The sequence below is a fragment of the Aspergillus tanneri genome (assembly GCF_003426965.1).
Source record: "Aspergillus tanneri strain NIH1004 chromosome Unknown AapTan_14_pilon_pilon_pilon, whole genome shotgun sequence".
NCBI lineage: Eukaryota > Fungi > Ascomycota > Eurotiomycetes > Eurotiales > Aspergillaceae > Aspergillus > Aspergillus tanneri.
In genome coordinates, this window is record NW_022984641.1 from 39,968 (window position 1) to 66,961 (window position 26,994).

General features: G+C 47.9%; 5 protein-coding genes across 5 annotated transcripts; 4 read left to right on the forward strand and 1 right to left on the reverse strand.

Moving 5' to 3' along the window:
* Nucleotides 1-1,589: 1,589 nt before the first annotated feature.
* On the reverse strand, nucleotides 1,590-1,947 carry ATNIH1004_002067 (uncharacterized protein; the record flags this gene model as incomplete). The annotated part of the gene is made up of 2 exons (XM_033566762.1): nucleotides 1,590-1,663; nucleotides 1,743-1,947. 2 exons carry the CDS (start codon nucleotides 1,945-1,947, stop codon nucleotides 1,590-1,592), a joined length of 279 nt encoding a protein of 92 aa, XP_033420628.1.
* Nucleotides 1,948-5,687: 3,740 nt separating this feature from the next.
* On the forward strand, nucleotides 5,688-7,110 carry ATNIH1004_002068 (uncharacterized protein; the record flags this gene model as incomplete). The annotated part of the gene is made up of 5 exons (XM_033566763.1): nucleotides 5,688-5,693; nucleotides 5,852-6,133; nucleotides 6,471-6,584; nucleotides 6,785-7,015; nucleotides 7,084-7,110. 5 exons carry the CDS (start codon nucleotides 5,688-5,690, stop codon nucleotides 7,108-7,110), a joined length of 660 nt encoding a protein of 219 aa, XP_033420629.1.
* A 1,580-nt stretch (nucleotides 7,111-8,690) lies between these two features.
* On the forward strand, nucleotides 8,691-10,757 carry PLB1_5 (Lysophospholipase 1; the record flags this gene model as incomplete). Its single annotated transcript, XM_033566764.1, has 6 exons — nucleotides 8,691-8,787; nucleotides 8,925-9,093; nucleotides 9,223-9,468; nucleotides 9,522-9,669; nucleotides 9,762-10,308; nucleotides 10,435-10,757. The coding sequence occupies 6 exons, from the start codon at nucleotides 8,691-8,693 to the stop codon at nucleotides 10,755-10,757; spliced, it is 1,530 nt and encodes a 509-aa protein (XP_033420630.1).
* Nucleotides 10,758-12,817: 2,060 nt separating this feature from the next.
* ATNIH1004_002070 (uncharacterized protein) lies at nucleotides 12,818-13,678 on the forward strand (the record flags this gene model as incomplete). Its single annotated transcript, XM_033566765.1, has 2 exons — nucleotides 12,818-12,900; nucleotides 13,096-13,678. 2 exons carry the CDS (start codon nucleotides 12,818-12,820, stop codon nucleotides 13,676-13,678), a joined length of 666 nt encoding a protein of 221 aa, XP_033420631.1.
* Nucleotides 13,679-18,019: 4,341 nt separating this feature from the next.
* On the forward strand, nucleotides 18,020-18,927 carry ATNIH1004_002071 (uncharacterized protein; the record flags this gene model as incomplete). Its single annotated transcript, XM_033566766.1, has 2 exons — nucleotides 18,020-18,093; nucleotides 18,369-18,927. 2 exons carry the CDS (start codon nucleotides 18,020-18,022, stop codon nucleotides 18,925-18,927), a joined length of 633 nt encoding a protein of 210 aa, XP_033420632.1.
* Nucleotides 18,928-26,994: the final 8,067 nt, after the last annotated feature.

Below are 26,994 nucleotides of genomic sequence, written 5' to 3' on the forward strand. Positions count from 1 at the left end.
TTGGGGTTCTCAATTACGTAAACTGTGGTGTTCAGCATATCGAATATGCGTGATAGTTTTGGTAGGCCATTATTTTTTGAACAAATCCATTGTATATGAAGGAAGTTTGTTGAATATTTTTGGATATACATAGTTTGTTTTAATAATTGTTACAAGGTCTTTTGTCGCATTTCCCAGCGCACTTCCGCGATTTTATCGCGCAAAGGTATTATATTTAATCACGAATTAACTTAGTAATCTAACAAATAAGATTAGTATTTTACTGGTTGGTAGTGTTACTATATTATATTATTATCTCTGGCTTCCCTTTATAGGATTAGATATTAGGGGCTGCCTTCTTACTCTAAAGGGCCATTGCCCAGTTAAAGCTGGTGTTACTAATAAGGGGAGTCTGCGGTGCAGTTATTTTATCCTTTCCTTTGGAGGTTTTTGGAGGCATCGCGGTGGTGATACTACAATAATTATCGCAACTGGTAGCAGCGAATCTAGGGGTAAATCCGCATTAGAAGTAAACAATGAATCAGTAAATAAATAATTTAGAACATGCAATAGGGTGGAATAACGATATAAAAGAAACAGCAGGTGAATTAGTGCTAGCCGAAGCGATTCCGTATATTTTTATAAACAAAATGGTCTTCGTTTAGCTTGAATTGAGGGTCATAACCTGTTGGAAGCGATTGCTTGTTCTATTGAACGGGTGGCCGGGTCGCCGCCAGGTTGTGTTTGCTAAAGCGACTTACATAAATGATGACTAAGCGAGGGTCGAAACCGGGGCAGGCGCCCATGCTTGTAATATGCTCAACATTAGTTAGTCCCCATCTAGATAAGCTAGACAGGCTGCCCGAGCCTACTACTGGCGTGTAGCTGGTATACTGTACTTCTGCCACACATTCCTTCCCCTGAGCGAATAATCATAACATAACGCATTGTGGATGTGTTAATGTGGTAAGACATATGACGATAGACAGAGAGTTAATAGTGTCAATGCTGGTGTTAGTCGATAGAAACTTAGATCTGAAGTCGCCAGAGATGTGATGATGTTTTCAGGTGATGGACGGCGGATCAGTTTCCTCTCGGCCGAGCCGGCCGTCATATTCTCCTATATTCAATGATTCGAATATTCCTTTCTATTCTACTCTCACTCTAGAATAACTACAATGAACGCGACTAATTCTAACATCCGCGGGGACCAACGGTCTCATATTTCTCCAATGAAATACACGGCAGGATGGCGGCGTGTGATCAATTTCAGTCCATCGTATGACCTCATCGCATCCATGTTGAAGCGCATCTATTAACGGCTCGCAGATGGTTCTCAACCACAATGGGGACGGAATTGTTGGCATTCTCTTCCACATTATTCCGTTTGAATATGCAGCGTTGGACTACATGGCCGTTATTTTCTTCGTCTGAATGCCATCCTCTTCGCCACCGTCTTCTCCATGTCCATCCTGCGATATGCGCTCTACCCCGAGATCTGGGGCGTAATGATCCAAGATCCCGTCAATTCACTTTTTCTCGCTACTTGTCCCATGGGAATCGCCGTTGATTGAGATGTGGGTGTTTATCTGCGTGCCAAGGTGGGGTGATTAGGCGCGTCCGACAGCCTGGGCACTGTGGATTGTCGACGCGGTTGCTGCTGCGTCAGTGACGGTATCGTTATCTTTTGTCCTGTTAGTTTTCCCACCGATGGTATTCATAAGATCTAACATATGCCTAGCATATCACAAGAGCCATGTCACCTCGCTGGAGCGCATCACGGCCCTCAATTACTCCCGATTGCTGCAACGATTGTTGCTTCTGGAACCGGTGCGGAAGTAGCTGATTTTGCCAGACCTTACCCCGCCAAGGGGACAATGATTGCATCCTATGTGCTCTGGGGAATGGCGACACCATGGCAATGATGGTTTGGTTACTATCAGCGACTGGCCGTCCATAAGCTCCCATCGCGGGAGACAATTGTGAACTGCTTTCTGCCTCTTGGGCCGTTAGGATTTGGTGGATTCGGTAGCTGTCAGTCATATGAATAGGTATTGATACTGACTACGCAGCATTCTCTATCATCTTGGGAAGATTTGCTCGGGAAGCTACTTGAAGTCTAATAATACTTTGGATCCATAGTCGGACATATAGCCCGGCATCGCGATATCACTTTTCATGTGGGCTTTGGTCTCGTGGCTGGTGTTTGCGCTGGCTCTATTTATTATGGCTCGCCGTTTCCGCTCTAATGTGCTTATGAACCGGTGGGGATTTACACTTCCACTGGGTGTGTATACGTAATACCACCATGCTGTGGGCGTAGAGATGGATTTGTTTTTAAGATCTCACATGTGGGACGGTATCTCCTGTCTATTGGTCTATGCAATAATGGGTCTGACACAGCGGTTCTGCTTCTGCTGTGGTAATACTGTGGCTGGTGGTTTGCCAGCCGGACTGCACGTGATAGACATATGGCGAAGATGGTTGTTTCACGCTCCTTAGACAAATCCAAGGCAGAGGATGAAGCTATCACGGATTGATCGGCATATAGATATATACTGAATCAGGTTTTTCATATCTCGATTTAGCTGGCCGGATAGATAGAGATACAAATACTCTAGAACAACAGTGGACAAGAGCTAGCCCGGTATTCTAAACTAGTGGAGTATTTCTTACATATAATATTAAAAACCAATAATAGTAATGTGGTTTCATTTGCTACATATATAGGTAAAGAAGCATTATATATTCCTGCACGAATATGCCCCGGTATCTGGGTGGACCCTCCTTCGGGATTCTGCATTTATCACTGTAAAATATTCATTGAGTACAACCCTAGGAACCTAATACCTGGGGTATGTTTAAAGGGACATACTTACGCCGATCTATTTTAGCATGCGTAAGATCCTCCTCGCCTGGGTTAGTCATTTCCATTCTTTGAGACATTTCTATCTCGCGCCAGAATGATTTAGGCGAACAACGTGCGACTGTTTTTCCCACGTACTGTGTATATATAACGTCGAAATTTTGTTTGTCTACTCTTAAAATATATACTCTGCAGGCATAATGCCAATGGAATTTCACAAACTGATCGAATTAAAAAATATTACGGACGTGCTAGATATTATAGATATGTATAAATCCCAGAAAGCGAGGTGGTTGCCAGTTGAAGGTAAGTCGCCTGGCATATGTGTCATCTACAAGGGACGTTAAAGCATATAAAATTTTAGAAAGCAATGAAGTTTGGTATCTATTTTAGCAGCGGAATTTAACAGTTCGTTTTAAATTTTTTAATTGCTTGCATTATTATAAGCCAGACGCCCGTACCAGCAAATCCATTATATGTCGACTATAATAAGCACCAGCAAAGTCTAGCACAGTAGTGCTGATTCTAGTTGGTGCGAAATAGGTTTCTTGCTGATCCTAGCATGCTCTTGAAATTACTCTGATAATCAGTTCTTTCCATTGACAGCAATAATTTTCATCCAATAAACTCAGTAGGAATCCTAGGTCTGGCGTTTATTATAACCAGAATGATAAACAAAGCGGCGTGGCATACTCCGCTATAGCTAGTGACTTGTAACAGAATTTATCTGCGTCAGAATAATGTAAGCTTTGAGGCACCAGTGATTTTAGCTCGGTGTTTACACCATACCCTTACCGGAGATCAGAGTCTATCTGCGAAGCTCAGTCTTCGTGCTTATACAAACCCATATATCTCCCCTTTAGTTTAGCGGTGCCAATTGAATGATGCCTTTCTAAGACTCCTGGGGGTTGGGGACTATATCGGAACTCTCTCTGTGTTCTCTATTTATACCCTGCATGTATCCCTCTGGGCGCCGTCCTACCCCTACATACCAGAATAGCATACCTCTTTCCAAGAGTTCATTCTCTCCTCTTTTTAGTTTTATTACTTCCTTGGATCAAGTGACTCTGTCCCCAGCCACCTCAATTCCCTCTTGGCCATTCAAAGGGCATTGGATGCGGTCAAACCCAGAGAGTCCCAAACATTTTACAACGGCTCTGGCAAACAAATGTTGGAGCCCCTCGTTCCCGTTCGAAGATTACCATTGTGCAGTCAAAGCTCCAATGCTTACGAAGAACAACGTACCCTATATTACCGTTCTCAAAATTGACACTGAACCCAAACCCAACTGCCATCGACTGATTTCGCCGAAAGCTGTATCCTTCGAGGTCAAATGCAAGCCAACATCCCTCCAATGACACCTATGATTGCAAAAATACAGTCACCGGCCACTTTCTAGACGATCTTGGAAACCCTGGCTGTATGGGGCTGTTGCTATTGGTAAAAACAGTGGGTTTATCGCTTTGGCCAGAGGTCACCCTGACAGAAAAATTAGCGCCACTTCAAAGCGACCCTTCAGATTTGAGTAACCCAATGGCCTGGGTCGAGTTGTGCGGCTGATGGATTTTGTGAAACTGAATGGACGGCAATGGGCAGGGAGTTAACGTTGATGTGTTAAACTGGGAAATTCAGGATGTCATCAGAGCTTCTCGGGCTCGACAATCCGACCTCCCACTGGTGGAAGCAGGGGATATAGAATCCGGCAGCGAATCTAACAGCCTCCCCAATCCTCCATTTTTCTCGATGATTACGCCCAATCTGGTCCGGCACGCCAGGCTGCACCAACTCCGGTGCAGTCCTGGCTGCAGAAGCCAATCGGGAGGAATCCTCCGGCCACTAACCTCGTATCGCGGCCTCGCATCATCTTGGTATCATTCTTGCTCTAAATGGCCCCGAGCCAGAAGCGATTGGAGTAAGGTGGGGTGGGTATCTGCTCCAGACTGCCCGTCACGATCTAGATTTACCTCCAGTCTGCCGCAGTTGGCAGTCTCTGACTTTCTTATCTTCTGACAGCACTGGATGCTGTTTGTATCCATCGTCGTGATGTCGCGCGCATCCATCATGTGGTAAGTATCTGTTCTGTACTTGATTGTAAGCTGCTGCTAGTGAAGAATATTGGAGAACATGTAGAGTACCCTTCCTGGGGAAGTCTTTGCACCTGCTGAGCAACCCAGAGATCGGTAAAGGCGTTCTTCGTCACTGTTTACTATTCTTTTTTAACATCTAAAGCTTTGTGTTCGTCCGCAGCCTCAACCCCGTGGGGAGAAATGACTTCATCCGTTCGAGACCTGGACCCATCAAATGTTTCCTTCTGGCCCAGAATCTCCTTCCCCATGACGCATTCCCCAGGCGCGCATCTTCTGTGGATACTCAATTCCAACATTTACGAACCCGCAGACTTGTAATGGGCGGGTGTCAGGAAATGCTAATACTCTATTGAACTTGTTGGATGGGCAGAGTCCCGCAGTTGGTATCTATCATCTCTGTTCTCTTCGGTATGTTGTGCATGCTAACAGAACGTTAGAACGTCCGACTCCCCAAAATCATCTTCATCGGCCATAGTCTAGGCGGATTGGTGATTAAACAGGTTTGTGTCAATTACAATTCCAATGTATATATCTAATGTCAACTTAGGCCCTGCTCAACGCCCAAAGAAGACCCTAATTATACCGCCATCCGAACTGGAACCTCTCCGGCCTCGTCTTCTTCCGGCTGTCCATCACGGCACCAAAGGCGTCGAACTGGCAGATCGCAGCCAAAAGTTTTAGTTCTCGTATCAAAGGCCATGCCAGCAACGATCTGTTAGATTGTTTGGAACATAATTCGCTCATTTACCCGACAGATGAGCGTGCGTTTCTCACTTTCCAGCTGGAGATTATAAAGTTAATCCAGCTTCATCGAGGGAAGGAGGTGTTGCTTGGTGAAGTTCGGGGCCAGCGTCCATCAGTCACGTTCATTATATCCCTCTCCCAATGCTGTGGATCGCTCCAAACTCAATCAACACAGCTGGTCGTCGACGAAGAATCACCTGCCGTCCTGGGCCTCCCCGGTCAGCGTGAGACCGCCTCAAACTCGGCGCAGATCACTCGCAGATGTGCAGGTTGGCTCCCGCGGATCGATGTACCTGCTTTCATCGAAACATCAAACAGATCGCAGATTCAGTCCCTCGTTGCCGAGCAGGGGATACATCCCGCAGCCGTCGACGACGTCGCGTCTACCTCCCCCTGTGCCTCCCCGGATGCATCTCAACAGCAGCGCATCCTGCCCTCTCAGTCGATCGCCAGCACCGTGCCCCGGCAATCATCGGAACGCTTTTTGTCGCTGTCGATAACGATCCCCGCTCCATGCAGGCCGCAGGCAAAAGAATAATTGGCAGTGGGATAAACTCGGGATATAGGGCCAGCCATCTTCCGGGAACATCTGCGGACTCTGGGTCCGGATCCACCACAGCACGTTACTGGTCGGATATAACCTCGCGAGATCTGACCTGCGGTCCAGGTACCTTAACAAGGCGACAGAGTGGTGTGTGAATGGGTCTCGAATAACACCCAGCGCGTATTCGACCGACGACATCCTCTCGCCATGAAAGCCGAGGAATTCTCATGATTGAAATTCTCTGCCAAAGGGCAAATACCGGGAAGGCGAGTCGGTATGCGCCAACGTCCTGGCCAGGCGGCAGATGACCATCGGCGAAGACGATCTCGATACGCTGGAAACCCGCCGAAGACTCGCCGAGGGCGTATGGCTGTCTCGATTCGTCGCGGGAAGGCGTCGCTGCGGCTGAAGAAACGTGCCACGGCTGCAGCATCTCCTGGGTGAGAACCCATCCGGGCACTGGCTGCGGTGCTTTCTGTACCCGCTGAAGCTCGTCGTCTCCGGACCATGCCCCCGGACCGAGGGTGGAGAAGAGCCGCCGCAAGATTTAACCCGCAGACACAGACAGCCGTTGATGAAATCTCCAAGGTCTCCGCGAATTGCACAATCTTCTCGGTCCCCGGACACGCACTCACCATCTGGGGGCTACGCATCCTCGGCGCCAGTCAGATGCAGGCCAGCGCCAGCATCACCGAACCCTCGGAACGCTGCGACGCGCGCTCGCCAGCGCAGAGGAGTATCTGGGTGCGGACCACCCGGAGACTATATGAACATCGTGGCGCACATGGGCATGATGTATGCAATGCAGGGCGGCATAGCCAGGTTTTCGTATGGCGCTTCTGGATCTGAAAATGCCGAAATAGCGGTGCCTTGGCTCCAACGGTATCTGACCTGGGCGGAACATCGGCTGCAGGACGAGGCCATCCCGATATTACAGGGCACGCTCTCCATATTTGGCCATGATGTATATGACTAGCTAGACAGCGGTATCCCAGGCGCAGGGCTACTTCGATCGACTTCTCGCTTCGTATGATGGAGTCAGGCACCGAGTTACCGGAGAATGTACGCACGATGGCGGAACTATGTCCGGATGAATACACGGTTCCTGGAACCGCAAAGAGGATCAAGTCTCAGGGATTGTTGAAGTCGTTTCAAAAGACAGATATAGGTGATGATCCATGCTGGTGAATATTACACTATCGACGATTTCCCGATTATCCTATTCCCAATTCTCTAATTCGACCATTTCTCCGACACATTCTTTCTACATCAACCAGTCAGCTACTTGCAAGTCAGGGACAATCTAAATACCCCAATGAGACTCTCAAATTTTTCACTTACCATCTGTGATCTTCTCATTGACATCGCGCGTCTATTTCCGGATCGATTTTTCCTTCCGAACTTTCTCTCCTGGGCATATAGAGCTGCGCTTGTTATGGCTCCGTTGAATCATGGGGGGCTAGTTACCCTTTGTCCAAGATAGTCCCTTGTGATTGCCACCTCTTGCGTGGGGTTCATCCTCGCTGGCTTGGGGATTCGGCTTTGTTTCTGCCGAAGAGTTTTTAACTAGGCAGATAAGCATTTCCATGATTTATTGGTGGATCGCAGATTGCGGGGATCAGGTAAGAAATAAGGAGGGGGCATGGGGTAGTCCTAGATTTTGCGATATAATCTACTCTTTTTTACCTGGTTTCTGGAAACGTTGTTTACATTCATAAACTCTTAGCATTCTTTCACTGCTATGTGAGTATTTCTTGCCATGCAGTGATGAGCAAGTAGAGTGAGTACTGTACTGTCAGTCAGGGGAGGCAGTTATATGTGCGCCGCCACAGGATTTTTTCACATCCATGGTCCACCCGAAAGGAAGAATAAAGTGAAAATTGGCATTGCCAAGCGGACTCCACTTTGGGACTTGCCCAATTGAATGGGGATTAGCCCACGATCTGACCATCCTCCTGTGGTGTGGCTAGGCTACAAGATATGTATCCATGGATTGATCAGGGTTTGATGACCCTGGGTAGTTGATCGATTATGGGATATTAATTATATTGATTCTACATCCCATCCAGTGTTGTATACTATTTAATGGCGGTAGCAGTAATATCCAGTACAGACTATGCGGTGCAGGCACAATTCTCTTAAAGGAAGTCCCTTGAAATTATGCGAATGATGAGTCATCTTCCGTTACCGGTTCGTCAGGGCAAAAAAGGGCTGCCCAAAAAGATCGGAAAGGACTGGGAAAGGTGGGGGCCTGGGGCCGAATTTCAGTCTTTCTGAACTGACAATCGCTTCGAAGATGTCTCATCTACTTATCCAGCCCACACTGCGCCATAGAAGAGAGAAATTGCTGCCTACAAAGCACCCCTCAGGCGCCCCATATGCCTGTTGTCCCCTGGATCACTCAGTCAGCCACGTTGTCCTGCCTGGACACAGCAGATCTGAGCAATCCCCATGCTAACCTTCCGTAATCATGTTGCCTACGGCCCTATGCCTGCCGGACTCCGATTGGGGTCACGATTGGGGATTTATCTCCACCGGGCACCGTATCTTCGTTCTTGGTCGTTCCGGTTGGTCCACGCTAACTGGACGCTATTGACGAAGGCTGTACCAACGTGGATCGAGTGGTTCCTTAGGATAAAATAAATAATATAATGCTCCGTCCGTTCTTCTCTGACTGTGAGTTTCACTTAGATCTCATACCCAGGACCGCCCAATGAAGATCCCTCTTCCTGTCCCTTGCGGCAGCTGGTCTGTCCAGCGCCGCCTCTCTCCCTCTCGATCCCGCGTGCCCTTCCCAATGCCCCTGACGGTTACGCCCCGGCCAATGTCTCCCTGTCCCTGGCCACTCGTCCCAGCATCCGATCCGCCGGAGGGTATGCCAACGGACAACCGACTGGCTCAAGATCCGTCGCAAGGGACCCTTCAACCCTGGAAAGGATCTCCTGGGCCGACTAAACATCGCCTCTTTGACGCCGCCAAGTACATCGATACGCGCATTCCAGCAGCATCTCCAATATCCCTAATATCGCCATCGCCGTCTCTGGCGGTGGTTACCGTGCCATGACCAGCGGCGCCGGTGCCCTCAAGGCCTTCGACAGTCGCACCGACAATTCCACCGCCAAGGGCCAGCTGGGCGACCTGCTGCGATCGGCTACCTGCGTCTCCGGCCTCAGCGGTGGCGGTTGGCTGCTGGGTTCCATCGTGGTTAACAACTTCGCCACCGTGAGCGCCCTACAGGCGGACAGAAGGTCTAAATTTGGATAAGAGCATTTTCAGGGGTCCCAACTACAAGGGCGTGCAGATCCCTCAGCACCGCCAGCTACTGGAAACATCTCATCAAAGCGGTGGACGCTAAGGAAGAAGCCAGCTACAACACCTCCATCACTGACTACTGGGGTCGTGCCCTCTCCCACCAGTTCATCAGCTCCACCACCGACGACGGTGGCATCGTACCTGGTCCTCCATCGCCCTGACCGACACCTTCAAGCGCGGACAGATGCCTGCCATTGGTCGTTGCCGACGGACGTAACCCTGGCGAAAGGGTCATCGGCACCAACTCCACCGTCTGCGAGTTCAAGCCCCTGGAGATTCGGCCTGGGATCCCTCCGTCTACCACGGCTTTTTGCGCCACTGGAATTCCTCGGCTCTCGATTCGAGGACGGCAGAGTTAGCTGACGACGAAGTGCGTGCAGGCTTCACGGCGCGCCGGCTTCGTCATGGGCACCTCCTCGTCACTGTTCAGCCAGGGTCTCCTGCGTCTCCAGCAAGACCGATGCCCCCGACCGTCAAGGACACCATGTACCAAACTGCCAGAGCATGGACCAAAAACGGTAGGGATATCGCCGTCTACTCCCCCAACCCGTTCTACCCGCTACCGCAACGCCACCCCATCTACGCCCAGCAGCGCGATCTCGATGTTGTCGACGGCGGCGGGCAGTCCAGAACATCCCTCTCTGCATCCAGTGATCCAGCCCGGTCGCCATGTCGACGTCGTTTTCGCTGTCGATTCCATCGCGGACACCAGCGGCTGGCGACGGCGATTCACTCGTCCATTCACCACGAACGTAGTCTCAGCTCCACCGGTATCGGTAACGGAACCAAATCTTCCCTGTTCGGACAAGAACACATTCATTAATCTGGGTTTTGAACAAACGTCCGACTTTCTTCGGCTGCGTCACCTAAGAACCTCACCGGCCGTCGCCCCTGATCGATAGTATCGCCATCGCCCCCCATACATGCCACTCCGCCTCCACCTCAAGATGCAGGTACTCCGACTCGAGCGCGACGATATCATCTGAATGGCTATAACGTCGTCACTCGCGGCCAATTCCTCCTGGGCGGCCGTAATCGTGTGTCGGCTGCGCGATCATCTCTCGCTCCGCGAGAACGAACCGGTACCACCCTGCCTAAGGCCTGCCAGACTTGTTTCAAAAACTACTGCTGGAACGGCACCGTCGATAGTCAGAACCGAAGAATTAGTGAACCGGAGTTGCAGATGGAGGAGGCTGCGTCTTCTGCACTACCCGCGGGCATCTGAATCGGTATTCTGCGCTGATTGCTGTCTCGGTCGCGTTCTTGATGACCATATAGATAGTCACTGGATGATTGGATTGGTTGGTGGCTGGTCATTTTACTTTCTTTTCTGGCCTTGAATATATACCTTGATTTTCTTTGTCCCTTTTTCCCCTTCTTTTTTGTAGATAGTTTTGCGCCAAAGCTTATATAGTTACCTTGGATATAATAGAATTACGACAATAGGTACCTGTGGACTTATATGTACTCGTATTTCAACTTAAGTTTATTAGTAAGAGTCTTAGGCACGAGCATCCTCCTTTATCCATGGGTCCACCCTACGGGTATTGAAGGATGATTGACATCATAGCAATGAACTCATTCTCCATTTTTTGACCTTTATGATATTTAACGTAGCACTAGAAACGTCGAGAAAAAAAAAAAAAAAGGTGATACTCCCGTGTATGGTGCATCCGACGAGTGCTATTTAAACCCAGCGTATCAGAGGTTATTCCCATACCCTGTTTCGTACCGGGTTTTCCCCAAATGGGGAAACTGGCCCTTTCCTTTGGAGGTTGCATGGTTCTCCGACTCCAATATTCACCAAAGGGGTACCTCCTTTGTTGTCATCGGACCATCGTCGTCCTTGACCTCTGCGGAGTCAAAGCCAAAATACAAGTTCTAGCATCCGTTGCATCTCCAACGGTAAAACGGTGGCAATGGATATGTCGTTGGATTGTGGGTAGTGGGATTATACTGTTCCAGGAGAGAACCTGCTCGGTGTGTCGTCATTCCACAATTTTAGACTGTTTGCAGTCGTCCGGGGAATTCTTGAAGCAAAGGGGATGTGCTTTGAAGAGACAGCTATGAAAGGGTGGTATGGTAGTTATTGCATCAGCCTGCACGGGGAGCTATAAAAAATTTGGAGACTCTTTTACATCATCGCTTTGTTTGATGGGCTTTTAAAGAGACCCTTCTACCTCTGCCCTCTATAACCTAGATCGACTTCTGCTACCGCTCAATATACTCGAAGCCTTGGAAGCCAAGTAAGAAGTCGCCAGCCTAAATATATGTTAATCGGCCAACTCTACCGAGATTGCCACTGGGGTGGTCACGGAGGCCACCCTAGGTCACCTGATCCACACAAGCAAATTAGGCATTCAATACAATGATCCATATTAGACCTCAAAAAATAGTGCTATAGCCAAAATTTCTAGACAAAAATCTTCTCGTTCAGAACACTCTATGAAAGGGTAGTTAGATTGTTATTCCACCTTCGCCAGCGTGTTTATCAGCTGGCAAAAAAATCAAAGCAGACCGGCAGGTATACCTAAATCTACAGTGTAATACGTATTTTTAGGACAGGCAAACAAATGGGAGACATTCTTGGAGCTTCCTTTTGACAGGCAAGCCGTCGAAGCAATCAGCAGGATTAAAAGAACTCCTAGTTAATTCACCTCCATATTCGTGAGAGTTTTTCAAAGTCTATTCTTCAGCCGGAGATTTTTATTTCTAAATATCTTCATCTCTAAACTGCGTTACTTTGGCCGTGGTCTCCACACTTTCAATATGACGGCTGTGTACAATATTTAAACGTAGTTGATGGCGCATATACAAACCACCCACTAATATGGTACCTGCATCCTGAAGAAGGGCGAGGATATGCACACATAGGTCATTATGCTTGATCTTCCTTCACAGCTAACATATGTTCAGGATGTCGGCATGGACATGCAGCCCAACAGTCACCCCAGCCGTAACAGCCTCGTACGTGGATCCTTATGGATTCTACAACACAATATGTACGTCAGTGGGGAGAGTAGCATATGACGTGCGGGGTATGGTGAATATCAGGTTATTTTCCCCGTAGAGTTGCGGATCTGTCTCTCTTACTTTATGTTCACTGACATGGTATTAGGCCGTTGCAGTTGCATGGGGCATTTTTATCTGACTGGTCAGGTAAAATGATCAACAGAGGGGCTACCGGTGCTAACAAGGGATAAATATCTCCGGGGCGTCCCTTCTGCAGGCAATTTCCTATTACCTTCGCATGACACGACCGGTTTCTAATACGGTAGACTTAACATGGGTAGACCCTTGGCTATTGCGGTGGCCGAAACATCTTATCCTGCGGTGTTGGTGGCCGGACTGGCCGTTGGACTGGTAAAGTGAGCCTGCGTGATGATAGCAACGGGTCTATTTACCAATAACATATCGTGGCTGGGAATTTTTATACCTCATCGGTATAATTATCTACAATGTCTGCTTCCACCCTCTGGCGCGATTCAGTCCCAAGTCCTTCGCGGCGACACGGATCCCATACATACAGAACCATCTTAAAGGGTCGTATACCAAACCATCAGGGATCTACACGTAAAATACGGCAAAGTGATTCGCATTGCCCCGGACGAACTGTCGTTCGTCGATGGCGACGCCTGGAACCCATATATATGGAACTCGTCCCGGCCATGGCCAAAAAAGGATGTCCGGTTATTCCCACCCCACCGCAAATGGTCCCCAGCATCATCCAATCCGGCGTTGCGGATCATTCTCTCGGTGGGCGTCTGCTATCGCATGCATTCTCCGAGCTCGCTCCGGGGCCAGAGGCCAATCGTCAGAGGCTACATCGATCTTTTGATTCAGCGTCTGCATGAGAATGCCATGATGAGAACAAGCCCGTCGACATGGTGTCGTGGTACAACCACCACGTTCGACGTTATCGAGGACCTAGCATTTTGGGGAGCCGTTTGGTTTGTCTCGAAGAGTCGGAGATACCATCCATGGGTGAAGTTTATCGCGGGAACATCAAATTCGGTGCCTATTCAACCTCATGCGGCGGATTCCAATACTCAAATTACCTATTCATCCCCAAATCTATCCTTCGGCAGAGATACCAGCATCTCAATTGGCAAACAAAAGGTTCTGGGCCGGTTAAAAGCTCAATGAGAGGCCGATTTCTTCAACCACATCCTGAAACATCAAGACACTGAAGGAAGGGCATGAGTTTTGGAGGTAGTGTAATAAAGCAAGCACTCTAATTATTGCGGGATCCGAAACAACCGCGACACTGCTTTCGGGTGTTACTTATTACTTGCTAAGAGCCCTAATATACGCCAGTTGAAGTGCGAACCGCGTTCAAATCGATGACAGGAATAACTCTGCAGGCTTGCTGTCAACTGACGTATATACATGCCGTGATTAATGAAGGACTGAGAATGTATCCTCCTGTCGCTGTTGGGTTGCCCCGAATTATAGATCCGCAGGGGATACTATCGCGGGAAATGGGTTCCTGGGGGCGTAAATTACCTAAATTCTAGATCTTTGATCGCACTAATATATTTTAAAGACAATTACTTCTGTATATCGCTCGCGGCATACCATTCATTGTCAAATTCACCGAGCCTGATAGCTTCATTTCAAGAGCGTTTTTGGGTGACCCTCGGTTCGAAAACGACAGTAAGACTGTACTTCAACCATTTAGCTTCGGGCCTCGGAACTGTATTGGGCGCAAATATGATATTTACCGACTTTGGGAAAGCTTAACTAATTCTTCGTTAGTCTGGCATACGTTGGATCGTTCCTATTTTGGCGCGGGTCGTAATTTTAACTTTGACGACATGGAACTGCATGATCCCAATTTTGTGTGGACAGATCAAGACTGCTTTATTCTTTGGGATAAACCGGCTTTTGAGGTGAAGTTGAACTTCGAGGGTCTAACGTTGTCTTGCCAGATCATGCGATGGTGGATGTGATCTTGTAGCCTGTGGTATATTGGTACTACCCTGTAAGTCAATACGTCTCGAATGCAGAATGAAGTGTAAAAATTGAGCATAGCCCCGCACTGGTAGAGGCTTTTTTATTTCGTTCAGTTTACTACTACCTCTATTTCGTTGCCAGCACTAGTATTGTCTTGCCGAACAACACTTCTAAACCACAGTCTGTCAGCTATTCTAGAATATTTCTATATACCTGGCGGAGGGTATGGTACATTTATTGATTTTATCTAGAAGAGCTCATTTACGCTTTTCACGAAAATGAAATTACAAGCACCGATAAAGTGACTTCCTAGAATGGAAGTCCCCGGTTTAACCGACTTCAGCCTGGCATTACCATCCCTGTCTGTAGAGCTCTTATGGATTTGATGACACCCAATGGCCTTATGAAGAAGTTGACAAAGGGCTGCATCAGATTGTGTTCGACCTGATTAAAGGGATGTGCGAGATGGCAAGTCGAGAGACTAACCGTGATGTTTGCGGCCATTTCCATATCTTCGGGATCCTTTAACTTCGGATTTCATCTTCATTTGGGACGATGAAGATCGGCTGATTGTTTTCTCCTGTCTGGAAAATCATGTTTCTTATTGAAAAAGTACGCAACGAGGCGGTGCTGATAAGTACATTTGCGAACAATACCCGCATCCTGTCCCTCGCACCATAGGCTACACAGGATGTTGGAAGAGAATACAACCAGCGTAGGGCCATTTATTGTTATGACTTGGATTGAGGGAAAAGAACGTCTGATGTACTGTACTTCGGGACCGGAAAGGAGGACGCCTTGGATCCTGATATTTACCATGCGATCCTAGAGAACTTATAAAATAGCCAAATGGCGGACTCTTCGGTTATCACACAGTAATCACGAAAACAGTAAGATATGTGACCGAACAAGGCTGGGAGGACTGCGAGCACTAGCCGATCTTTGTATGCGCGAAGATGTCACAACAGGGGTATAGGCTCTCGATTACGCATGAACCATGACTCAAGATAGATGTCAAGCCGCAAAATGAGCATAAAGCTATGTTGGAGGCTAAACATGCGGCTCGACATGATGGGCATATGAGCACACTTCGAAGCATGGAATTTGCGTCACAAAAGCCTCTTCGATTGGCGTGCTACAAACGATCCTGCGATGGCGCGAACACTAAAACCACCCACTAAGAATGACATCTCCGCCCATTCTCCGTCATCATCATCCCACCATGACTTTGTCCGGACTTCCCTTTCTACCATCCTGTCTTGGACTATTCTCTCACCAACCTCATCGGATACCAAGGCCACCTTCCTGAGAGAGCTGCGCAATGCTCTCGTCAATGTGTGGGGTTCTTCTATCTCACCAACCCGCCGGTGTACGGAGGTGAGGAGGACAACCCTGTAGTAGCCAAGGCAATCACCCTTTTGATCTACCGCTGGAAAAGAGTGGAAATTGAAATGGTCGGCAGTAAACACTTCCTGGGGTATTCTCGGCTGGGGCAGAGTTCACAGCTCGTAAAGTCGGATTATCGAGAGCAATTTGATGTATGATCTATCACTCTTCATCCCAGGCTGCGGTGCTCTGTGGCACTAATACATACTAGTTTGCAACTGGTGCCTCCTCGTCCGGACGAGCCACTGTATCCGCAATATTCGAGGGTCCTAATCGGGTAGGCATTCACATCGTCAATTTGTATGAAACGGCGATAATAACCAGTGGCCGGACAAAACTGCGATCCCTGGCTTCCCGCCATGCTCTTGAGTCATACCCTGGCGATAGGCCCATTGGCAGATGAATTCCAGACCACAGCTGGCGGAAGCACTAGATCTTCCCAGATGCTCTGAAACCGTGTTCGAGCTCCCCTCTCAACATAAACTGGAAGCTGGTCAAATATCCCCCCACCACCATCCATCCGAGGAAGAAAACACAAGGTGTAGGCGCCCATAAAGAACTCAGTTTTTTTTCTCACATTCCTGCTCCAAGCCACACCTCACCCCGGGACTGGAGGGTGCAAATAAAGCCGGAGAATGGATCCCCGCATCACCGATCAAAAAACTCCCTGGTCGTGAATATCCGATTCGCTCTGGAGGGCTGACAGGCGGAGTCTGTACAGCCACCACGCACCGCGTGAGTCTGGCACCCTAAAACTTCGTCGGCAGCGTCTCCCTCGGTCCGCGGTTCTCCATCCCGGTGTTTCGGGGGAATGAGTCTGGATCTATCCGCGGAGAATATCTCTCTTTGAAGATTCCGGGGCATATCAGGGACAGTGCCGCGATGAAGATTCGGTCCGATGCGGAAGCCACGTTCAATCAGATGTACAAAGGGGCGTATCGGAGGGACATTCATTCATCGAATCACCAGTCATCAGGATGTGGGACGGCGATGGTATCGGAGGTGGCCTGGGCATTTGGGAGAGTATGAGAAAGCATGATTGCATAGAAGTCAGGGTGAACCTGCATCTTTTCCTGGACAGGGACTTGGCGGGTGAGATGTCTAAGAAGAATCATCGGTGGGATTGTTTCACTTTGTGAGAGGATCCCCGTATACTGTGTGAGCTCATCTAAAATGTTGAATGTTCTGTTCCTGGATATTCTTTTACTGCTAGTACAAAATAGTATTTAACAGGTCACCCACGCATATGCGAACCGCGCGCGTAGCAGTCCCAGACAGAAATATATGATCCGCTTTCTGTCTCATCGTCTGTTCTCCGCTACCGCGTACGACAGCACCAGTGGGCTCCATCATTTGCCTAATCGAGGGACCTAACAAATGTTTAAATCGAAAGGTATCTCCGTTGTATGTCTCTCCTGTTCTACTGCTGTTGGTTAATATCCGTTGCCCCTAGTTGATGGGTTATAAATAGTACCCCAGTAACCTGGCGGTTGGCGCGGAAACAAGACCGAGCACCTCCAAAGTCGAATATCAGTGTCTACGCTCTGGGGTCATCAATATCATATGGCATATATGCTCAAAACATGTGGAATATTCACCTACCTAATAAAACAAACCTGGAATTGATGCGTGGGCCTTTGACATGCTACACGGGTAAAATAAGACGGCGCTTTGAACTCGTGAGGCAATAAAGGTGGCAGAGAAACCGCCAATCTTATAGTTACTAACTTAATTACCTGTTTAATTCTGCTATAGATTCGATAACTAGCGCTTACCCCATCATGAAACAGTTTCGAGAAGCTGTTGGGATGACAATTAATAGCAGGAGTAGGAAATGGCACGATTATTACCAGGATTGCCTACCTGTCTGAGTGACGATGACACTAACCGCGTCGCTGCTGTCACCACAGGACATAAAAGACAAAAAAATAGACTCGTCAGTCATGCAAAGGCTTGCGCAATGCTTTTATGCAATGACATAATGGGGACGAATGAGGTGATCTGCCGACTCATGTACAAAACAAAATCAGAGACAAATTATAAAATAAAAAAAAACGCATCGGCCTAAGGCCTCGTCACTGAAACGGTCCTGAGCAGCGTCGATCCCACTCGGCGGTCCGGCGGTCGTGGCATTGTGGCCAGTCGATGCCGCCGATCAACGACGGTGCCTCTGCACCAGCGACGCAGCGGAGAATCAGCCTTGCCCGCTACTGGTCTTGGTCTTTCCAATTCCCCAGATGGACTCATGACTACCTGACTGTTTGCTGACGGATGAGACGGCTGGTGTACAGACCGGATGTCGACGTAACAACACCTAATAATATCAATGTCGTTTGCTGTTGGTGCCGGGGGCTGTGTCAGCGTGGCTGTGGTGATGCTATAAAAGGAAAGCTCTCTCTCCCTTCAGCGTGTTTTTGTCTTCTTTATTTTCAGTGTTGCTATTACCTACCCTCTACGTACATACAAATACCAATAATGTATATTCCTCTCCCAGTCCTACGGCCCTCCTGGCCTTCACTGGCCTCGTCGCCTGCGCCCAGGCCGGTGACAACACCGACGTGTCCCCTGCTCGGGGCGACGGCCGGACCCATCTCACCCTGCCCACCTTCTCAGACTCGGCCACTCCTCCCGGCAGCGTCACCCTGGCCCAGGCTCCCTGGTCCTCCCACTGGTCTCCCCCCGCTTCTGGCACTGACGGTGGTACTGCTGCCGGGACAGGCGCTTCCAGCGGCACCCAGACCGGCACTGGGTCGTCTTCCACCGCTAGCCCGACCGGCTCGGGCTCTTCAAGTGGCGTCAGCAGCTCACCAGCTCGGGCTCGGGCTCAGGCTCCTCAACCCGCCGTCGTCGACGACTACCCGTTCCTCCACCTCGTCTGCCTCTCACCCAGCGATACGTCGTCCACCACAAGTGACGGATCCTCGCGCACCTCGTCCGGAACCGGTTCTCCCTCGGCCAGTCCGAGCGGCAGCGCCGCTGCCCGGCTTTTTGTCGATAAGAACTGGGCTCGCTGGATGCTCTTATATTTGCCGGGTGTCGGTCTGGCTCTGTAAAAGCGACAATGTGATTTGATCTATGCGATGGCTGCGGAAAATGAATGACTGATGGATTAATCGGTAATGAACTGGAATCTTTGGTTCGAATTATAATGTTTCGTTCTTTTTGATTGTATCGCACTTCTACTTGGCCTGCTGCTCTGTTCGCCGTAGTTCATTGTGCATCATTCTATACAGTACTATATGGCCAGCAAACTGTCCTATAAAAGTGTTTGGTCTACATCCATAATTATCTTTTACGACGTGGAGGCTTTAGTAAGGAGCCGAGAGGTCCGAGATGCTCCACATTAATTACTAGTTCTAGTTTACCTTGCGAGACCCAGACAAGTCTTATCCTTATTTTGAAGGTCATTTTACTATTTATTTTAGTACACCATAATCTTAGATCCATGGATGGCTACCGTGTCAGAATAGATAGACCAATTGAATCCGACTAGATGCCTGCTTATGGAAGTTCACCGTGGTACAAAAAGTATCCCTAGTACCACAAATTGGTCTAGAACTCCCCTTGAACAGATGATTCTCATTGTTTTGACCGAGCTGGAAGCTGGGTCCAACATTACAACGGATTGTCATCTTAGGTTGATGGCAACATGATAGTGATGATAGTGTCTAAGAAAAGCAGGGGTAATATATCCGCAACCTCTAACAAGAACATATCTATTCTTTTTTATTTCCCTGTAGGAAATAATCAGGAAGCATCGGACCCACATTTACCCTCTGTTGTCTCCCCGTTCATCACCCTTCCAGCGCCGTGATGTTGCTCAAGACTGTTGGATTTATCTATGGAAATACTATAGTAGCGATGAATTCCTAGATCATCTGTGTACCCGAAATCTTGTAAAAGTATATGCAATGAGTTGACGATTGACTTAGCCACCGGTTCCGAGATGACGACACAGCCAAAATCGGTGGGACCATTCGATGCAGGATATGTTTCGGTTGGGAGAGCTTTCCAAATGCTCCGTCCAGTCTCGGGTTTGAATTTAAGGGTTGAGAGTGGTGAGTGGACCGCTCTCAATCGGCTTTTATGCTGCATAATAATGATCTTCATTTTATTGTTTAGGGATTACAGGGGGATTTATTTATAATCTCCGTCTCGGTAGTTTACCCCGGAATGTTAGGGTCAAGCAACTTCCCACTATTCCTACCTACGCCTAACATTCATGTTTAGACGATGGGGATTTATCTAAATGGTATGAGATATCGGTATCGTCGGGCTGCCTGTTTTGTTTTCTGGTGGTTAAAAGGCGGGTGTGGTAAAGCACAGTGCCGTGCTATATATATAACGAGCTGGCTGAGACAATATCCGGGGGATATTGCGTATGCGGTCTACTCGGACAAATCAAGGGAATAAATTGCCCGCCCGTGTCTAATTTGTATCCCTTTCTAGGGCCCATCATACTGTGGAGTCACTGGGACAATGTGATTTACTTCCGCAAAAAGAATTTTGTTTTTTCTTGGTAGGCGTCAATCCGTGTATATGCAATCTGTCTAGGTGGAATATCTTATTGATCATATTATATGGAATCAGACACACTCGAATCCTCGGCGGAAAACGCCGGTCACGGTCACCTGCAGGGCACAACCACCTACCATTGTCGGCACCTGGAAGTCAAGACTACTGATAGATATACAGGCCAGATGGGAATGCGCCTTGCCCCCTTACATCCATTATAACCAGCGACGGTGAAGCCGTCTGGATATTATCATCCGACGGGGGTTGGGCATAACCCTGTCCGTTGTGGTCTTATCCGCTGGCACAGTGACCACACGGTGGAGTGCAGATCTCTTCGCATCGGCCCGAATGCACCGCGTGGATCTATAAGTGTGATCTAGATCGAAACCAGAAGGTCATCACGGACAGAGACGTTTTCCGCGTCGAAGGCGTGACCGTCGCATATCTTCAGCTCAGACCATGCCCCGACCATATTTGATTCGACCTCAGGGATACACTGTCGGAATAATAGGAATACCTTTGTTGAAATAGTATCAGTATACTAAGTAGATCTTCCCTAATGCGGATGAGTAGCGAATCTTCCGTGAACGGCGCCAAGGCATGCTAAAATCCCCTCTGCATTGATTTGTGTTTCCCAATGAAGGTGGCCAGCAGTTATAAGGCTAAAATACCAAACCAGATTCACTACCGCACCGAATCCATACCAAACTGCAAAGGTAGCGGATTCTGCATATAGGTGCAGTTTATCCGCAGCAGGTGGTTGCTTACCCGCCGCCCGAATTCTTACCGAATGCAGCTTTACACTGGGTATCCGATCTTATTATACATTAACGAAATCAAAAACAGTCAAGAACAATCAAAGGTGTAATGACCAGCACAACATATATATTACACTACCAGGTGCTGGCGCTGCCCCGTGACCCTTTTTGCTAAACAATGACTACTTTTCTAAGTGTATCTGTAAACAGCGCCACACTGTGCAAAGAGCTTGATCAAGGCGCTATGGTCCCGTTCTGCATTTATTCGTGTTCGGTAAAGGCGGCCTGTTATGGGCTGTGAAACCGCTAAATTATGTTGCGGCAGCTTGATCTGCATAGTGCTGCAATGTTATCTCACTTTGCAGATATTAGTCAAAATCGTATGCAGCGTTGGGACGATGGCTCGACAGCGCTTCAAGTCCTCTAATGGCATCCTGGGTCCTATGCTTAATGTTTTAACAATATAACAATGGCTGCGACCCGGTAGTTCCACGCACACTGCTCGCGGGATTTTGATAATTCCTCACCCCTGCCATATTACATTAAGATAGGCCCTACTTTACTGTTTCGACGTTTCTAGAATCCAGCCCTGTTCTTGGCATATTCCTGTGGTAGATTGTATCACTTATTCCCTCTAGGGATATCTAATGCTCACCGAACAAGGCAGCTAGATACCCATTATAAGGGAAGCATGCGCTATACATGCTACCAATGTTTGGCGCATGGATTCTTATAAACTGCAGATTTGGACCAAACTGCATAGGTCACAGCTATGCAAGAGAATCCCGTATAACTTGACTCCGCTAAATAGGCCAAAGTATGGTTGGTGCGTGACTGTGGTTTCAAGGATTTGACATAGAGACCAATAAACTCCTGTATGAAGGGGTGGGTCTGGCCACTGGAATATCACTAACCTGGTGGGGATACCTGAAAATAAAACCAGAAACAAAGTAGTACGGGATCGTATTACATGAACAGTGTTTAAAAAGATGTTTACGGCAACTACCTTGTATCCACGAGAAATGCAAAATGCCGTTGCATATATTTTTAGGTATACCAGGAAATTCATTTGGATATTAGGAGGAAGCGAAATGTTTCCGGGACCTCTTAGGAAGGGTGACCCTGTACCAGACTGCAACACCATGCAAGGTTAGTCCGAAACAACACAGTTACATTGTTTAACAATGCAGTATTATTTGACGCACCCTATCAATCTCGGTGTATAATCATTGACTTGGATACAGATGCAATGACAGTGAAGTTGAGACAAAGTATCTAAGTCCTCTAAGAAAGCTTGGATCGGACTCACGGGGATCTATGCAGATACTGGAGAACAACCATGTGATTTTTGGGGTATGGCGTCAATAAAGGTTGGTCTGAATTCTCCGCCGATGGAAGCTGCTATGCTTGATATCCACTTTGGTCCCTGGATCAGGGATTTGGGAAAGATAAAGTGGTTGTCTATCGAGTGTTAAAGGGTGCAACTAGGTCGGCCGCCGGAGCGTCTCCCGATATCGCTCTCTTGAGGAACGACCTTTACGTGAGGCTGGAATAGGGCGACTTAGCTCACAGCCTGGGCTTTGCAAGCAACTGAAAATAGGGACGTCCAGGATAGTAAATACGTCTCTCTTATCGAGGTTCAGAAAGAGGGATTTGAAACCAAGTTAACGCTCCCCAGCGAACCAACCTTGCCGTTTTTTCTAAGTGGTTGGTCTTAGTAAGGATTAAAGTGTTCTGGGGTTCAAATCCATCGAAGCGGAATATTGGCCCAGGCAGACTAAGGGGGCCGTTCCTGTGGACTCAACCGGGGCTGCCTAAATATGACTAGGGTATCTTAGTAAGTACCTATGCAGATTAGAAAATTTAATACCACTTTTAAAAAAGTACTACCAGTATTATAAAAGGACTTTCTTAATTTCGGTTCGGAAGGCCATTTTACAATTCTTTTACTATTCCTGGTAAATTGCCATCCTCATTTATATACAGCTCTACTAGTTGCCGTGTTTACCCTCTATTCCCTACTTAAATACCCGAATACTTCAATCGCCAGAATTGTTTAAGTGCTTGGTTATTGCTGTGAACCTCTGAGATTACGAGAAACTAACCCGGGGGCTATGTAAACATTCCAAAATGGCCTGCACTCGTTTCTCCGATGGAGCCATCTCTGATTATCCATGATGGCAATGGACCCTCTGGGCAACAACTCAGGCGTAAGCTGAAATGCTTCTATTTTCTCAAAGCTGCCCGAGAAAAGGCAACTTTGAGCCCTTAACTGCAAGCCCGGCCTCCTTGGTCGGCGGTGCGAGATGTCTCTCTCTGAACCGTAGGGCGGAGATAGCGACCCTGTCTCTCGTGCAGAGAGGCCCCCAATAGGAGTCTGGCATCCCGCTTTTTCTAAACTGTTTTGGCACAGCGACTTGATGCTCAAGCCTTGCCAGCCTGGCCGTCGATCCTAGTGAAAGCATCCACAGCAGCCTATCCACCTTTACTTGCGGAAAAACCTCCCCGCTATGCTGGTCTGGATGGAGGACTTGTATCACAAAAGAATCGTGGTGGTGATGCCTCATAACTACAGTCTGTGTGCCGGAAGATTTATCCGTTGTTTCCGATCGAACCCTGATGATTCGGACATTAGTTTGGATGGCTGGATGTCCCAAAAACCAATCGCGGTGGGCACTGTGGGCGAGCGGGAGTCCGTGGTTATTACCATGTGTACAGACTATATGAATGAGCTGGCGGAGATACTTTGCTGTCGTCGTCTCGTCAAAATGTAGGCTATCTTGAATGCAGATGTCCTCTAGAATGCGATAATACGGTGACATATAACTGTAAAAATGCTTACTCACTGAGTCCAAATTGGTGAGTCGTGGACTTCAACCAAAGCTCCCAGCTGGAATAGCCACAAATTCGAGTTCGTAGCATGTTACTGGTCGTGCATAGACTTGATCTTCGGCCAAAAAAGCTAAACATCGCTTGGTTCTAAAATAGGAGCTAGTGCCATGGGGGGTGAAGTTCTCAACTAGCCGTTGATATATCAGCAGAATTTCGTCACTTTAGTTAGTTGCACATGCTCTTCTTCACCTTCTCTCTTATGTGGGACATGCAGCTCTGTTACCTCCCAGAAATGAAATGGGGGTAGAAAGACGACTCTCAGATACGACAGGAACCCCGCAGTCTAGTACTTTACACTGTAGACCCTAATGCAACGCTGCACGAAAGTCATTGCAGAAATCGGGTTATCAGCTACTTGTAAATCCTAGGGGAAAACCACATTGGTTTCGTTTTCTTACTGGAGTAAGCTTGCGGCTATGGGAGTAGAATCAGTGATGCATCGGACTAATAGATGGTCAGTAGCCGGTGGTCAAACAGTATACATTTATGGCAGCTTGGGTGGTCTTTAAAGCTTGCATATTTGTGCATTCGTAGTTGCAATCGATTTAGACATATATAAGCCACCGGGGGTGACAGAACTAACCGGGTCTTTTGGGAGTATAATGGGCTTTGAACTATGACCCCACAAAACAGAATGGGACTAGCAGTAGTGTTAGTTACCCAGAAGTGGCAATCAGGGGGCTGAAACTCGCCCGGCATCACTGGCCGACGTTGAGGGGTTTTATTGTTGCCGAACAACTGTAAAGGTCAGGGGAATTGACATTAAACCAGAGAACTAAGCCACTGAATTGTATGAGGGTATTTAACATACAGAATTCGTCCTGGGGGAAGACATATAAGCGAGGACTTCAGCTCATCCTCCGGATAATCACTCGGGGCCGATCTTATATTCGCCAATCTTATATTCATAACACTAATTGTGTTGACTGCGCGGCCAACGCGCTCACCAATGCTCTATCTCGCTAATTACTATCTATCTGGGGCCATTCGGGGGTGACGCTCGCCACTTACTGAGGCGCTAGATGTAATCGGATCCGGTCCAGATATTTCTCTATCACTGGAGCACCGTATATACTCACCTATTGCTTCTAAATCAATTGTCAATACGAAATTGAACCCTTGTGCTCGAGCTCAGCCAAGCGCTATCGGCCAAATTGTCTACAAATGAACGTCGTTTGTCACTTGTATCGCATGCTATCCGAGCCACCACCATATAACAAGCCACAAAAGGAACATACTGCCGTAGTGCCACCGAAATAAAAAATAATCGTCCCTTTCTCAATTGGATCATCTATATTAGGGGCCAGCCTTGCCCTAAACTAATGTAAAAACAATCTCGTATTCAGCCTCAGAGCCTCAGCCTCTGGGCCTGAGGCCAATCACTCTATCACGACCAGCCAGACCCTGCTGTCCGTGATACTTTGTCGTCACATGGGATGCGGTACCCCAAGTCTATGCCGCGGTGGTACATAATGGGGCCAACTCACAGCCTGGATCTGTTCCTGCCGTTTCTGCCAAATCCTGCTCTCTCTGTACATCTGGTGAATCACTTGAGACTACTCCATCGGTGGCTCCTCGACGCGGTGGCGGTGGCTCATTTGGAGGCTTTTCTTAGCTCGTCTGCCAGCCATTGCTCTACATCTGCCTTTGAAACGACCATATCTCGCGTCTATATTGCTTTTCACGCGTTATTCTTTCACGGTCTTCGTCGGGGTATTCTACTATTCCACTGTAGTGCGCAAACGCAAGCAGCCGAACAGTGCGAGCGCCAATTCTATGGATACCCGCTTTACGTCTCTCGATTACTGCAGTCCTGTACGTCCTCTCTTTCCTCCGGTTTTTCACCACGATATTGACTCTGCTAGTGTGACTGCCCTTAATATCATCTTCCTCAGCCTCTCTCGAGATGCAAGGGTCTTCCAGGAACGGTGATTTCAGTCGCGCGAATATCGCAACCAGTGGCTCAAAGCACTAGCGGACTTCCTCTTGTTCCGCGGCAATCATGTTTCCTATTTCCCAGCGTCTGCATGCGGAAATAGAACGATATAAAAAGGTGATTTTGATCGTGCATTCTGCATCTTTGGGTATCCTGGCAGCCCTCGTGGTTGCCCTCAGCATCAGCACAAAGGTTATTGATGATATATATGGGCATAGACGCAGACGTATGTCTAGTTCTAATCATGACGAAGATTCGCGGAATCTATGGGTGGCGTATTACGTATTTATTTTACGGTGTTGTCTGTATGCTTATTGCGGCTGTGACGATGCTTTCTGCTCTTGTTCGAAATTTTATCGGGGGTAAGTTCTTGTATTTGTACGGCGGTTGTTCTTTATACTAATGGAATTTTCTGTTCGTGGGTATTCCTGTCTCGTAATTCTCCCTGGCTTTTGACGTTGCTCAACTTGCGGGGGCTACGTCCAAATGGCATTGGCTCCTGGAGTTCCTATGCTCTTGAAGGCATTTTGGGCAGTCGTATGAGGGTACCCAGCTGTTCCCGAGCAGTATTTCTTCTATGTATTGCACTTTTCTGGGTGTTTTTGGTGGTTGGCAGCGCTGCGGGTTTTTGCTGATTATGATATCTCTTCTTGGTTTGTGCAGGAACTGGAAACCGAGGTTTTTAGAGGTGATGATAATGCCGGATGTGAGTGGAGTGATAATATTATGATTTATAATTCTAGTGTTGGCGAGATATACCCTATACCGTATTGCCCTATTTGGAAGTTATAAAAGCTTTCGTTTATACCTTATATTGCTATTATTGGATATTCCTGTTGTCTATCTATCATGTGGGCCTATTTTACCAAAATCCCATGCATACACGATTTAATAGATAACTGAATATCGTGTCCATTAAAGCAGATTGGATAGTTGTGTTGCATTACCTAATTATGCATAACAATGCAGGATATACGTCATAACAGACAGTTAGTTATGATACAAAGCATAAAGGCTGA